We start from the raw sequence: 15,600 nt of genomic DNA on the forward strand, positions 1-15,600 counted from the left end.
GGACAAAAGCCCAAATCCCCCCCAGGGGGCTCTGCCCTAGTTCCCTGGCTCTGACTTCTGGGAGAAGCGTCACCCCTTCCCCATCCAAAGTACTTGTTGCCTTGGTCCTGATCCTTGGCTGGCTCATCCAGGGGGCTTCTCATAGACTGAGGGCCTCAGTTCATCCCCTGGGAGTTCCTGGGCTGCTTCCCCTAGGGACTTACCTACGCATTCCATTAAGGAATCCCCATTACGTTTGGCAAATCCTGGCCTGCATGTGCACACATAGCTTCCAAGTGTATTTAGGCAGAGTCCATAGGGGGCACAGAGAGAGCTATTGCGCTGACATTCATCCACATCTGTAAGAGGAAGGGAAAGGGAATGAGGAACACCCTAGTGTGGACACCACAGAGACCTGGGAGGGCCTTCCTGACACTCTGGCACCTCTTGTCACGATCTAGTTCCTGAGCATCATGGAACTGGGCTGGACAGAAACATCCCAAGCTGTTGGAGCCTCCAGATCTTTCTGCTAAGTCTCTCTTTCCCTCCTTGTTCTGGGCCTCCTGAAACTGTTATCTCTGTTTCCTTCTGTTGTAAAGGGCTGAAACTCTGGGTTGATGGGGGCAGACAACCAAGCACTCGAGGCTAACTACTGATTGGACAATACCCTATTAGCATATGCTTGGAAAATGGCCCTTCCCACTATTCTGTGCTGGCTCCATCTTTTGGTGGGTACAGAGAATTGTGGGAAGGATTAGGGGGTGGAGTAAGACGAGCCAGAGTCACTTTGGCGGTAGATGAAAAAGGAGGTCATGGAGATCCTGCGTCCATCCAATTCACTTCTACCCCTAAAGATCAAGAATAAAGACCAAGGACTTTTACTTATCCTGACTCCGGCTGATGCTAAGGTATCCACGGGGGTAACTTGGTCATCACATTCTGTTCCCTGATTTGAGTCAAGATGACCCAGGAAGCAGATGTTCCTTATACACCAGGTTCCTAGAACTGGGGGTTTGGGGGCTCAGGGAAGGCAGTGCCAGGGCTGGAGTCAGGGAGACTTGTTATAGCCAGAACTTGAAACAAGGTGATAACTCAAGGGAGCTGTTAGAATCCTAGTGTTAACTCAATGGGATTGATACAATGCTTATTGGTTCACACATTAGAGCAAATCCTTACAAAGTGATAAGTCAGTTGCCTAATTTAGCAAATTCTCTAACTCCCTAATGTATTTAAGTACTCCTTGGAGTTCACAAGTATGAAAGTTAACTTTGTAACTTTGTGAATTCCTACCTCCCATAATCCCTCCCTCAGGGGAGGAGTCAACCTTTGGGAGATCATATATAAGAATCTCTTAGAGCTTCAGGTCAGTTAGTTCTGAACATTTCCAGGAGTTGGAGAGGAGCACTCTGGGAGATACAGAAGCCACTCTCGGAGGTGGAGTCAGATTCATTCCATCTTCCACCTTTGTGCTGGCTGGAGGCTGAAGAAAGCAGAGACCAAAGCAAAGGATAAAGCTGCAAGAGCTCTTGGAGAAATAAACGTTTGGATTTTATCACCTGGCTGCATTTGGGTGATTATTACTTTTAACTGAAACTAAGGCTGCCTCCAGAAAACCTCCCCAAGAAACCTGCTCCCAGAGAGAACCATCCATTATATTTTAAAGAAGAGAACACCACAGAGACTCATCTTCCAGAGTTCAAATCTGGCTTCAAACACTTCCTGATGTGTGACCCTGGGAATGTCACTTAACCTGGTTTGTCTCCGTTTTTTATTTTATTTTAATTTTTATTTACTGAGGCAATTGGGGTTAAGTGACTTGCCCAAGATCACACAGCCAGGAAGTGCTAAGTGTCTGAGGCCAGATTTGAACTCAGGTCCTCCTGACTTCAGGGCTAGTGCTCTATCCACTGCAACATCTAGCTGTCCCATGTCTCAGTTTTTTCATATGTCAAATGGGTGGAGAAGAAAATGGCAAACTATTCCAATATCTCTGTCAAGAAAACCCTAAATAGGGTAATGGAAAGTCAAGCATGACTGAAATGATCAGGGAAAATGAGTTGTAGGGAATCTAGAGGTCATCTGGCACAACAGCCAGGTGTGGAAACTGAGGCCCAGAAAGATCAAGAAAGATCAAGTAGCCCAAGATGAAGTAGATAGGGGTCATTGAATTTGGGGCTTAGGCCTCAGGCTTTTATTCCTTGCATAATTAAAATAGAGGTTTCTTAAGGGCAGGGGAAGGTCACTCTAGTGCCTAGCGCCTAGGGCACTCTCTCTCTCTCTCTTCCTCTCTGTCTGTCTCTGTTTCTGTCTCTGTGTCTGTCTCTATCTCTGTCTGTCCGTTTCTTTTTCCCTCTCTCTCTGTCTCTGTCTCTTAGTTCTGTCTCTCTGTTCTTTCTCTTTTTGCATTTTTATTACTAATATTTATTGAATTGTTGGGTGCTTAGTAAATGGTTCACTTGTGCCTTCTCTTGCATGTTGGCAGGGGACTCCCACAGCTTTCTCCCTAGTGACCCAGATGCGCTGCTCTCTTGATGTAGTGAAGTAAGACTGTAGTCTTAGATAGGCTCAGCTATCTGGGGAGGAGGGCTCATCTTTCTATATCTTGGCCATTCTCCCCAATTTCTAACCCATTAGATGAGACCATACTCTCTGCCTGGGACAGATTCTAATTATCCATACAAACCAGGAATTTCTAGATCATCCAGAACTAGTAGAGAAAACTGTTTTTCAGTGGAGCTGGCTTCTGGCTTGGTGTGAGGGGCAGGGAGGGCAAGACTGGGAGCAGGAAGGACAGGGCCCTCCATGGATCTTCTCAGCCCCTTCTCCCTCAGAAACTTGGACCTACAAGAGTCCATCTCCCTGTGCTGCTGCATCAAAATGTGGCCCAGAGATTCCTGCTGGCCCTCAATAAACCACCTGGTCCTTCAGCTGATCTCCCAGAGCATCTGGTAATGATATGAGGGCATCAGTTTCCTGATCAGACCAAGGATAGGGATTGGATTAGATGGTGGCTAAGGCCTCTGCCTTCACCCAAGCTTGAACTGCTAGTTTCTTTGGTGTCTTCCCCAAAGGCCATTATCAGGGGAAAGTCCTTTCCAGAGTCAACCTGTTACACATTTTCTCTAAGAAATGGACAAATTTCATCTCCCCTCCTTAAATATCTGTACTGGATATTTAGGAGAAGATATGGCAGGTGGAAAACAGAAAGAGGAGCTGGTCTACTCAGCACCTGCTGGGCTTGGGCCTGAGTGGGTACCTGGCACTTGGGGAAAGAGTATACATGGCACTTCAAGTGCCATGGCAATCAAGCTATTAATTCTGAGAATTCCTTTTCCCATTATGTCTGAACAACCCTGTTGGTCTCTGGGAGACTGAGGCAAGAGGGAGCCCTAGCCAGGATGGAGCAAATGGGGGTGAGAAAGAAAGGACACAAGAAAATAAGTGAGATGGCCCATGTCATAGGTGCAAGGGGAAGGTAAAGGCTATGGGATGGGAGAGAGAAAGTGGCAGAGGGCAGAGAGAGCTGGGCGCCGAGTGAAGAAGATCTGGGTTCCAGTTTCCCCTCAGACCCAACTACCTCCAGGAATCTTCAGGGTTCCCAGGCTCTCAGTGCCTCAGGCACCCCCAATATCCCTCCTCCCTCTGTCTCCTGAATATTGGGTACCACGGGGCAGCATTGCCAGGTAGGTCAAACCCTATGGCCTCAATTCTTCTTTTGTGCAACAGTTTGGAAAGGCAATTGAACCTCCCAGCCCTGAATCAGAATCTGAGCAAAGCACTTGGAAGGAGTTTCCTGAGGGAGCCTGAGCTGGGATGAACAGAACAGGAAAAATGACAGAATTTAGGGGTGGCCCTTGTAGAGAGGAGCTAAGGACACTGAACAGAGAGAGCCAGAGTCAGCAAGGGGAAGGGACAGGTCAGAGGTGGCCCCTCTGAGCAGGTAAAGAGCACTGGCCAGAGGTGGTCCATGCAGGGAGGGACTTCTCTGCCCTCAGCCTCAGCAGTAAGAGCTCCTCACTGTTTCTCCAGTTAGACAAAGGATGCAGCAAGGATGCAGTTACCTTGACAGTTGTTCTTAGTGACATCTGAGAACTTCTTCTTCCCAGAAGGAAGTGCATATCCCTCTGTGCAGGTGCAGTGGTAACCTTTGTTTTCATTAACACACTCTGCATTCTGACCACAAGTGTCTTTGGACAAGGCACATTCATTAATATCTGCAGCAGAAGCAAAAAAGGAATGAAACACACATTTTTGCACATGGCCAATGTGGGAATTTGTTTCACCTACAGAATGCTGCTTTTTATAAGGCTTTTTTCCTTTTTAAGGGACTGGGAAGAAGAGGAAAGAGAAGTTTGTTGAATGAAAGAAAAAAGGGATGAAGTCCTTCTAAGAGCATAGTTGGCAGAACCTGGGTAGAGAAATCACTGTCTAATTTCCTCTAAATATCCCTCCTCCCTCTTTCTTCTGAATATTGGGTCCCCTGAGGCAGCAGCTCATCTCACCTCAGTTCTTTCTTCTGGGCAACAGCTTGGAAAGAGACTTGAACTTCCTAACCCTGAGCCAGGGTCTGAGTAAAGCACTCGGATGGAGTTGCCTGAGCTGTGATGGACAGAACTGGATGAGGGGCAGAGTTCCCAGAATTTAGAGGTAGCCTGTGTAGTCAGGAGCTAAGGGATATGGACGGAGATGGGGAAGTCCAAAGGTGGCCCATATGAGGAGGTAAAGAGCATTGTCATGCAGGGAGGGACTTCTCTGTTCTCTGCTTGAGCAGAAAGAGGTCTTTACTGACTCCTCAAAGGGACAAAGAATTCAAGGATTGTTTTTACCTTGACAGTTGTTCATAGAAGCATTTGGGAAGTTTTTCTCCCCAGAAGGAAGTGCATATCCAGGGATGCAGGTGCAGTGGTAGCTTCCATATGTATTAACACAGTCTGCATTCATACCACAAAAGATTTTAGTGGGTGGTACACATTCATTAACATCTGCAACATAAGAAGCAAAGAAAAAAAAGAAATGAAACATGTATTTTGTACACAGCCAATGTGGAAATTTGTTTCATCTGATTACAGAACGCTGCTTATTACAAGAACTTTTAAAAATTCATTTTTTTTAAACATGGGAGAGCACACATCTCAATCTGTAATTATTGATATTTTCTCAATCATCTCTTTTTTCTTTTTTTTTGTTGTTTAGTCAATGAGTCATTCTGACTGTCATACCATTTGGGGTTTTCTTTTTTTTTAATTAAAGCTTTTTATTTTCAGAATATATGCATGGATCATTTTTCAATATTGACCCTTGCAAAACCTTGTGTTCCAGATTTTCCACTCCTTCACCCCCACAGATGACAATCAATCCAATATATGTTTAACATATTAAAATATGTTAAATCCAATATACATATACATATTTGTAAACTATCTTGCTGCACAAGAAAAATCAAATCAAAAAAGAAAAATGAGAAAGAAAACAAAATGCAAGCAAACAACAGAAAGAGTGAGAATTTTATGTTGTGATCCACACTCAGTTCCCACAGTTCTTTCTCAGGGTATAGATGGCTCTCTTCATCACAAGATCATTGGAACTGACCTCAATCATCTCATTCTTGGAAAGAATCACGTCTATCAGAATTGAACATCATATAATCTTGTTATCATGTATAATGTTGCATACCCTCTGACTAGCAATATCACTACTAGTTCTGTATTCAAAAAGACATAAAAACCAAATAGGAAAAGGACCTATATGTACAAAAATATTTAATATTTATAGCAGTTTTTTTTGAAGTTAAAGAATTGGAAATCGAAGGAATTCCCATCAGTTGGGGAATGGCTGAACAAACTTTATTTTTCTTGTGGGTTTTTTTTTTGTTCTCTGTTTTCTTTCTCAATATGATTATTATGGAAATGTTTTGCATGATTACACTTGTATTATCTGATCAAACTGTTTGCCTTTCCAGTGGTAAGGGGGTGAGTAGGGAGGAAAGGAGAGAATTTGGAACTCCAAGTTTTAAAAATGAATATTAAAAAAGTATTTTTTACATATACTCGGGGAAAATAAAATATGAAATACATTTAAAAACTTCAATTATAATCTCACTTGATCCTTACAACAACCTCATTTTTCAGTTTATGAAACTGAGGCAGGCAGAAGTTAACTAACTTGCCCAGAGTCACAAAACAAGAGCAGTTAAATTTGAACTTAGGTCTTTTTGACTCTGGATTGAATACTCTATCCATTGTGCCCACCAGCACCTCAAGCACCTTGGGCTTCATTCTTTTGATTGTAGAGGTTTCACTGATGTTCTTAGACTAGCAAGGATACTGTAATCGACAGAGAGCTACCATGGAGCCAGAAGACCTGGATTCAAGTCCTTCCTCTGACATATGTTGCCGTTTGATCCTGGAAAAGTCACAACTTCTCAATGTACTAAGCAGCTCTCCAAGAATATAAGTGGCTCTATCTTAAAATTTTTAGAGTAAATGTTGTTTAAAGTAGGAAAAGTATTCTACCATGAGTAGGAAACTCTGCTTCTCCTTTTCATCCCATCATGCCTTGCCTCTAAGCACTTATCCAGGCTGTGCCTCCTGCCTGGAGCACATCCTCATCCCTATCTGTTAGGATCCTCTTCTGTTCAGTTCAATTCAACAAGCATTAACTAAATACCTAATACATGCCAGACACTGAGGACAAAACCAAAAGAGTCCTGCTGTCCCCAAAAAGTTTACATTCTGCTGTGATCTTCCCTGATTTCCTTGCCCCTTTAAAAATTTGTCCACACACATATTTTGCTTTTTGAAGAGGCCCTACCACAGTCTTGTTTGTATTTTACTTATTTGTGTCTTTCTAGTTGACCATAAGCTCCTTGAAGGCAGGGTCTATCATCCTCTTCTTTGCTTTCCCCCAAATATATAACTACTCAAAAGAATTTTCCCTGACCATTCATCCATTCAACAAAGAATAAATGGATGAAATGTGTCTATTGCCTAAACTGTGACCTCCAGTTCTGTGGATCAGTATGTCTTTCTGGGTCAGACACTGTAAGTGGACAGTGAGTTGGGCCTAGAATTAAGCAGAAGGAGAGTAGGCTGGATTACCTTCAATAAACTAACAATCTCCATCTTTTTCCCTGAACAAAAGTCCATACTTTATAAGCTAAGGCTCTCTCAGGATTGGGGTTTGGGTGTAAGATATGAACATAAAAATCCTTGAGAAATTTCAGATGTGTATCAGATACAAAGAAATAGAGAGCAGCATGGTGGTGGTGGTGGTGGGGAGGGGATAAGCATTTATACAGCACCTACTATGTGTCAGGTAGTTTTTACAAATATGATCTCATTCGATGGTTACAATAACCCTTCAAGGTGGGTGCTATTATGGTCTCTGTTTTATAGTTGATTAATACAGGCAAACAGAGTGGGGTGACTTGCCCAAGGCCACACAGCTAATAAGTGTGAAAAGATGATGTCTCATATTTTTCAGGAGAAAGTGAGAAAGGTCTCAAGCATCTTGGGAAGAACCACAAGGCTGTTTGTGTCCAACTTCAGGACAGGATCGGGTAAGAGGATCATCAAAGTGGGAAGGCATGGAAGGGAAGGCTGCTTTATTGGAGGGAATATCCAAATTGATGACATCACAGATCCATTGGAGTTATCTCTTTAATCACCAAGCCTAGTGACCATTTTCTCAATGGAGAAACTGAGGCATTGATATGACTGAGATGATCACAGCAAGTGGGACAGCAGTATGAGTTCCTGCCACTGAGGTTCACCAGCATCCTGACCCCATCACCACCAGGCTACCCTCCTTTGGCTGCTGCTTCTCCCCTTTCCTCTTCCCTTCTCCCCCCGTCTTCTGCCTCCTCCACTTTCCCTCTTTTCCAAAAGCAGCCACTTAACAGGGTTCCTTGCATCCCCCTCCCTCTCACTCGGCTGCTCCCTCTTTCTTGTTCCCAACCTTTGGACTAATGTGGGCGTGGCTTCTTTACCGTCACAGAGCTCCAGAAAGTCACTGAAGTATATCTCCCCACTCATAGTAAGAAATCCATCCTCACAGGCACAGTGGGTCTTGTTGATACAAATGGCATTTTGGGGACACCCACCACGAGGACATTGAGAATCTAGTCAGAAGAATAAAATATTGTCACAACTGTGCTTCCATAAGGCTTTAAAGTTTATAAAGTATATTTGCCCCAACATTCCTGTAATGTATGAAACATAGTGATTATTAACTCCATTTTATAGACAAGAAACTTACAGATGTTCCAATGGGAATAGTGTTTGTTATATTTAGTTTGGGGCAGGGGGAACTGGGGAGTCCATAGCTTAGGAACTCAGCTAACTGGCTATCCTGGAACTGGAAGATAAGAGGAGGGAGACCAACAATAGTTTTTTTTTCCTCATGATTTAATTGGGGTGAGAAAGATGTATTGAGTCTAATGATAATTTTAAAAAAGATAACACATTTCTACTACAACTTAGAGCTTATTAAGTGTTTTCCTTATTACTCTGTAAGGTACATGGCACAAGTATTATCACCTCCATTTTACAGATCAGGAAACTGAGGCCCTGGCTTGTTCTGAATCACAGCTATCCCATAACAGAGCAGGGAGTCAATCTCAAGTCAGGATGGCAGACATTGAAGGTGGGGGGGGGATATAGCCCAAGGGACTTGATGGGATCTGTGGAATTATAAGGGAAGCTTCTCCCTATCCCTCTCCCCAGCTCAGGCCCTTTCCTTCCTTGGTCAGGCTTCCCTCAGTCTTAGCTGTAGATGGGGTGGGCTCTTAGCACACTCACCTTTGATGTTCTGGAACACAGCAGTTTTCAAAAAGACCAAGACACAGAGCCCTGAAATAGAGAGAGGGGGGATATGGGAGCTTAGTGACTGTCTGCCCCAATCCCCAAAGATGTCAAGGTCTTGGGAAATCCCATGATGCCTTTGGTTTCCATCCCGGAATTACTCAGTAGTACAAGGATTCCAATCCAGGTCTCTGGTTCCAAGGAAAGAAAGGAATAAAGAGCCAGTTGTAGGGTTCTCTTCTCAAGTATAATCATTCTCTGGGAGCAGGTTTCTTGGGGAGTTTCTGAAGGCAGTCTTAGTTTCAGTCCAGTTCAATAATCACCTCAAATGCAGCCAGCTGTTAAAAGTTCAATCCTTTATTGTCTCCTTCAAAATAGCTTGGCTAGCTTTCCTTGGTTCTGAGAGTTCTTGTTGCTAGTCCTTTGCCTCTGCCAGCTTCAGCCTCCAGCTGTCTCTGAATCCTTCGTTCTGCCCAACTGAATCCTGGCTTCTCAATCTCCCCCACTGACTCCTGGCTGAGGCTAGTCCTTTTATATGCTCTTTTAGACATGTGAACTCAAAGAATGACTTCTCCTCTGAGAGTGGGATTGTGGGATCTGTGACTTGTGAATCTCCTCCACTGAACTTGTGGATCTCTTGGACTTATGAATCTTGTAGAACTCCAATGAGTAGTAAATACATTAGTGAACCAGAGAAAGCTAAACATGATGCTAAAATTAGACAACTGACTTAGCGCCTTGTAAGAATCCTAATAGCTCGCCTTGTCATGTCTCCACAGGGCAGGGGTTGTGAAGATGTGGACCTTCCTCAGGTGGGGCTGAGAGTGCTCCCTCTTTCCCCATCTGTAAAAAGAAGGGGCTGGGCTAGATCTATAGGTCCTGCTAGCATGATTCTAGGACCCAGTCTTCCCCTGTCCTGTGGGAATTGGGGAGTCATGATGGGATTCAGAGTTGGAAGGGACCTTTGAGACAAATTAGTAAAAACTTTGCTTTTATAGCTTGGGCAACTGAGATCCAAAGTGAAGGGAAATGACTTGCTTAAGGTCACACAGACAAGAGGTGGGAGAGGCAGGATTCTAACCCATGTCTTCTGCTTTTATTCTCCCAATTTAGTTCTGCCTCTTTAAAATCTGGGTCTTTTGACTCCAAACCTAGGCTTCTTACTTCACTTGCTAGACTCTAAGAGTCTAATCAATCCATTCCTAGACATTTATTAAGCACCTATTACGTGCCAGATATTGTGGTAGGCACGGGGATACAGAAAGAGACTAAAGACCGTTCCTGCCCTCAAGGAGCTTAAAGTTTAATGTAAAAAAGCAGAAGCTGAATTTCATTTGAAAGATGCCTGGACTGGTAGCCAGAAGATCTGGGTTTGAAATGAGGAAAAACTGAAGGGGAGAGAAGGAGTTCTAGACTAGTAGGAAAAAAGACACTGGAATGGGAGTCAGAGTACTGGGGCTGAGTCCTATCTCTAAAGCTTATTAGCTGGGTGACCAAGGACAGCTCATTCTTCCTCTCTGGCCCTCAGCTGGCCCTTCTGGGCACTGGATAGCTTCTAAATCACAGTTTCACATTTAGTTCAATGGATCATTAAAAGCTGAGGAGGGTAAATAAAATTTAAAAAATCAAGGAATTTCTTAGGATCTTTAGCCACCCCCTTAAAAGCTGCTTTAAAGCTCTTCTAGCCCAGGGGTTCACAGGTGAATCGCAGAACCATTGACCTGAGCAAATGGACCTGCCCCAAGTCTGTACCACAACTTTTTCGCTTGCACCTGTTCCAGGGGGTGACTGACCCACATACTTCCATCAAATGCTGACCCACAAAAAGGGGGCAGCTAAGCTGATTTCAACAGTCCTTTATTGAGTGCTCACTCTGTGTGAAGCACTGTGCTATTCAAAACAAAGGCAACATCATCCCCATCCTCAAGGAGCTAATGTTCTAACAGTTCTCTCAGATCCTCTATGATCTGGAGCATGTAACTATGCATTTCTCCAATAGCTGTTATTGTTGTGGTTCAGATAAGTGTAACTCTCTGTGACCCCATTTGAGTTCTCTTGACAGAAATACTGTAATGGTTTGACATTTCCTTCTCTAGCTCATTTTACATATGAGGAAACTGAGACAAGCAAATAAATGTCTAAGGTTGTATTTGAACCAAGGTCTTCTGGACTCCAGGCCAGTCACTATCAGCTGAACCATTTGCTTCCTCAGTAGACCAGTGGCAAAAAAAAAAAAAAATATCAGAGTAGTTGCTGCAACTAAAACCTCTTGTAGATAATTGAAATTGCAGACAGAGAAGAAACCCCAAATCTAGGCTAAGGAGTAATGTTGAGGAAGAAAAGAATTGGTCGTATGGGGAAAGGAAGAGATAATTGGATTTTCCCCTTTTCTTCTCTACCTCCCTTCCTATTTCTCCCCAAATATGTCCTTCCAGTCTCACCCCCTCCATTTTTCTGTGGGACTTTGAAGAAATTTCTTCTCTCCTGCCCCAGAACCTCAGTTTTTTCATGTGTAATGTTAGGGGGCTGGACTGTATGACTTCTAAGAAACTTCCCATCTTTAATTCCCATTAATTGGTGAAACTCAGAGTTCTCTCCAACAATATTGCTCCACAGAATTGTGGATCCTGAGTTGGAAAAGATATCCTAAGTCATGTGTTCCATCTCCTGAAGCTATAGGGTGAAGTGACTTGTTTAAACTTGCACTGGTGCTAAGTCCTAAAGCCAAGACTCCAGTGTACCAACTTTCTTTCCATGTCCATCATGTCTCCCCAAGGAAAGTACTGTATGTTGTGAAGAAGGACCAGGGAATGGGGAACTGACTTCCAGGGGGAGGAGAGCAAGTAACAGGGAATGATGTGGAGTCAGGGCCAAGTGGAGTCCGTTCTTGTGGCTGCATACTCTCCTACTAGTCCTAAGATTTGGATCCTATGTTATTTTAATTAAGGAGAAGATTTTGACTTGATTGGGTTGATTGAGGTCCTCTTTCTAACCTTTTTCCTTAGGGGGTGAAGGATGAGTCTCTTTGTCCCAGGAACCTTCTCCTTCCTATCCTAGAATATGGCTCTTAGAAGTAGAATAATATAGATGAAAGAGGTGTGGAGTCTAAGGAACTGAGTTTGAATCTTGGCTTTGCTACTTCCTATCTGTCCATTCCTATCTCCACCTCCAAGGCACCATGTATGGGCCCAAGGCATCATTTGGAAGACTTATTGGAAAAAAATGTTACTTAATATGCTCTCCCTCTTCCTTTCTCTCTCTCTCTCTCTGTCAGTGTCAGTCTGCCTGTTTCCCTCCTTTGTCTTTGTCTCCCTGTGTGTCTGTCTCTGTCTCTGTGTGTGTGTGTGTGTGTCTCTCTCTATGTCTCTGTGTGTGTTTGTCTCTCTGTCTGTCTCTGTCTCTGTCTCTCTGTCTCTCTCTGTCTCTCTCTCTGTGTCTGTCTGTCTGTCTCTGTCTCTATCTCTGTCTCTCTCTCTTTCTCATCTTTCTTTTGAGGATCTTAGAGTCTCTGTCTCTCTTTCTCTTATTTTTCTTATTCACACCTTCTAAGAGGGCAGCAGCATGGTTTGATGGAGACAGAATTATACTAGTGTTGGGAGATCTGAGCTCTACCCCTAACTCTATTTGTATCTACCTGGGTGACCTGATTCTGATCCCAGTATCACAGAAGTTCTTTGTTGGTAAGAGATTGCAGAAGACATCTTTTCTGCATACCTGTAATCCCTGCTATTGAAGGAGGTTAAGGTTAGTGCAGAAGTTCTGAGCTATAAAAGGGCTAAAGTTAATCAGGTGTCCACACTAAGACTGGCACAAAGATGGCAGGCCTCCAGGTTTCCTAAGGAGTGATGAACCTCCCCATCTCAGAAAAAGGAACACATTAAAACATTTGTGCCAATCAATAGTGAGACTGGGCTGTGAGTGGCCACTGTATTTCTTGTCTGGGCAAGATTGAGAAAGAAGAAAAGGAAGGAAGAAAGGGAAAAAAGGAATGAAGGAAGAAAAAAGGAAAGGAAGGAAGAAAGGAAGAAAAATTATGTCAGTTGATGGCAGTAGCAAATCATATATCCTCTCTATGCTTTTCTTTCTCCGCAAAATGGGCATGACACAATCTGTTCTTATCTACTTCACTTGATTGTTGAGTAATTAAATGAATAACACACACAAAGTTTATTTCCATTTGTGAAATGTGGGGCTTGGGGCTCTCTTGGATAGTCTCTTCCAACTCTAGCAGTTTCTTAATCTAAAGAAGAAAGCATCCTCTGCTCCCATTCACATGTGCCAACCCCAGTGGCTCTTCCTCCTGGTCCTGGACCCCCAGAAGTCATCATAATAACAATAGTAAACATTTCTATAGGACCTTGAGTTTTTTCTTTTTTCTTTTTTTTTTTTTTTTTTTTGAGGCAATTGGAGTTAAATAACTTGTCTAGAGTCACTCAGCTAGAAAATGCTAAGTAATTGTCTGAGGTTGGATTTGAACTCATGTTCTTCTGATTTGAGAGCTGGTGCTCTATCTACTGCAACATCTAGCTGTTCCACCACTTTGGACTTTACAAATATTATTTCATATGATCCTCATAACAAGAACCCTGAGAGGTTCCTCCATTTTATGGATGAACAAACTAAAGCCAGAGACGGGAAGACCTTTCCTAAGGTTACTGATTGGGTGAGTAAATAGCAGGTCAAGATTTGTATCACCAGCCCTAGGGCTCTTTGAATCAGGGAACCCTTGAATCCAACTGGAAGAACCACAGTTTGATCCATAAACTTCTGTGAATCTGTTCAGAGGAAAAGAGATGTTGGAAAGAGAAACGGGAATTCTCAGTAAATGGACTTTTTTTTTTTTTTTTTAGTTGAAGTATGAGAAGAGATCCTCAGCTATGAGGTTAGGGGAGTGACATGGAAAGCTTGAAGAGAGAAGGGTTACAGTAATGTCTGTGGTAATGGGATAGAGAATTACTTAGTAAACAGTGACAGGATTACTTTCTTTTAGTGAGGAAGTAATCCAGGAGAAATTGAGATTAACAATCAAAAATAGGTGGGAGTTCCTGTTAGCTTGATTTTATGATTTCTTCCATTTCAGTTTCATTTCAGTGATAAACTTGGGCTGTGTGAACCTCAAAATAGAAGAAGTTGCTGAGTTATTATGTAATGGGGAAGAGTCTGGAAATAACAGCGAGGAGCAAAGATTACTTCAACTTTCTCATCATGATCAATGAGTCAGGAAATATGAATGGAAGTGAGTCAATACTGCACCATTGAAACAGTGTCCAGGTGTGAATTCTGGAAACCCAAAGGAAAGCCAAGTGTGAATTCTGACTCTTCCTCTTTCTCTGTATTCTTTTGGTCATATTAACTCTCTGAGCTTCAGTCCCTTCTATAAAATGAGGGAGTTGGATTAAATTATTTCTGTGGTCACTTGAAATTCAAAAATTCTGTGATTTAGAAATTTATTTCATGAGATAATTGGAGTTAGAGTCTAAAAGATATTATATATTATGGGACATAAAATTTTATAGATGAGAAAACTAAATTTCAGAAAGATACAGTTATCTTCCAACTAAGGTTTCAGAGGTATTAATTGGCAAAGATAGAATGTAAATCCTATTTCTCTTAATCTAAATCCAATTTTCTAGCTGTAAAATTTATGATTCTTTGATTTCTATTTAACTTAAGTATGATATTTCTGAAATACCAAACTGGATTGATATCCTAGAATCAGTCCCATAATAATCAAGTTTCTATCCAAGATAATGGAAGAGCAGAGATCTCTTTTATGCAATATTGTATTCTCTAGAAAATTCCAAATCCACATTTCCCCCTATAGTTTCAACCTCCTCTTTTGTCAAACTTGTGTGTCTATATATGTATGTATTTTTGTGTTACTAAAGCATAATATACAGACTGATTTAATTTTTCTCCCTTGCCTTTCCTCTTCTCTTGACAAAGTGACAAAAACAGAGAAATATCCAAAAGTAAAGAACCTGAAGCAAGGGGAAATGTCAAAGACAGAGAGAATTCTCAGATTAATTTCTTCCTCACCTCCATGTTAAACACTGATTGTACTCCCCCTCTTTACTTACCTTGTAGAAATAGTGGACATCTGATTTTCATGATGCTGAAGTTATCATACCCAGCAAAGTAGCTTTATTCCAGGTCTTTTAAATCTCACAGAATTTGATGTCTTCTGAGCCAACTGATTTAGATGAAATAAGCAAGAAATGTAGCTGGTTGATGCATTTCTATCTTCCCCTTATTTGATAAGCAATTTTGTAATCACTGGTGTAATCCCACAATTTGGTTTCTATTTTTTGATAAATTTGATATATCCATTTGGCAAGACTTCCTGAGTTGTGACCTATTTCCTGATCACTGATAAAAGAAGCAACGTTGAGCATCTTTTTGAACACAAATTGAGGAAGTGATACTTCTTTGTAGCTCTTTGGTGGGACACCTTGTAGTTCTGTGTTTTCTCTATGGTGGTGCTATCATGATTAGAGTACAATGAATCTCTAAGTAATATCCTAGTGAAGATGTTCTCTTTCTACTTTTGATCCATTTAGGCAAGATATATAAGGTTCTTGTATTGGTGGTTGGCCTTTTATGAATTAAAAAAAAACTTGTCTGCTAAAATGATAAATGCAAAAGTTTGTCCTGTTTGTATATACATGTTATAAAGGGTTTTATTTTTCTTGCCTTCTCAATGACTGAATGAGGCAGAGGGAAAGAATATACAACTGAAAATAAAACTGAATTAAATTGAAAAAAGAAAAAAAAAAGCTTTTCTGCTTATCTTTCAAATTAATACAAGATTCAATAAGAA

General features: G+C 42.0%; 1 protein-coding gene and 1 long non-coding RNA gene across 2 annotated transcripts in view; one reads left to right on the top strand and one right to left on the bottom strand.

Annotated features, from left to right (window-relative positions):
• ADGRE3 (adhesion G protein-coupled receptor E3) overlaps window positions 1–15,069 on the bottom strand; it is a 50,173-nt gene extending 35,104 nt beyond the window's left edge. Inside the window, exons 1-6 of the mRNA XM_051975365.1 lie at window positions 14,861–15,069; window positions 8,778–8,828; window positions 7,967–8,098; window positions 4,806–4,961; window positions 4,041–4,193; window positions 204–338 (exon numbers count right to left, since the gene is read on the bottom strand). Of these exons, the coding sequence (XP_051831325.1) occupies window positions 204–338; window positions 4,041–4,193; window positions 4,806–4,961; window positions 7,967–8,098; window positions 8,778–8,828; window positions 14,861–14,891 (658 nt within the window). The 5' untranslated portion in view covers window positions 14,892–15,069. The remainder of the gene's footprint in view (window positions 1–203; window positions 339–4,040; window positions 4,194–4,805; window positions 4,962–7,966; window positions 8,099–8,777; window positions 8,829–14,860) is intronic.
• LOC127544856 (uncharacterized) lies at window positions 747–1,531 on the top strand. Its single transcript, XR_007949544.1, has 2 exons — window positions 747–887; window positions 1,368–1,531. It is a non-coding gene; the product is annotated as an uncharacterized LOC127544856 (long non-coding RNA).
• Window positions 15,070–15,600: the final 531 nt, after the last annotated feature.

This window comes from Antechinus flavipes, chromosome 1 (genome assembly GCF_016432865.1).
Source record: "Antechinus flavipes isolate AdamAnt ecotype Samford, QLD, Australia chromosome 1, AdamAnt_v2, whole genome shotgun sequence".
Taxonomy (NCBI): domain Eukaryota; kingdom Metazoa; phylum Chordata; class Mammalia; order Dasyuromorphia; family Dasyuridae; genus Antechinus; species Antechinus flavipes.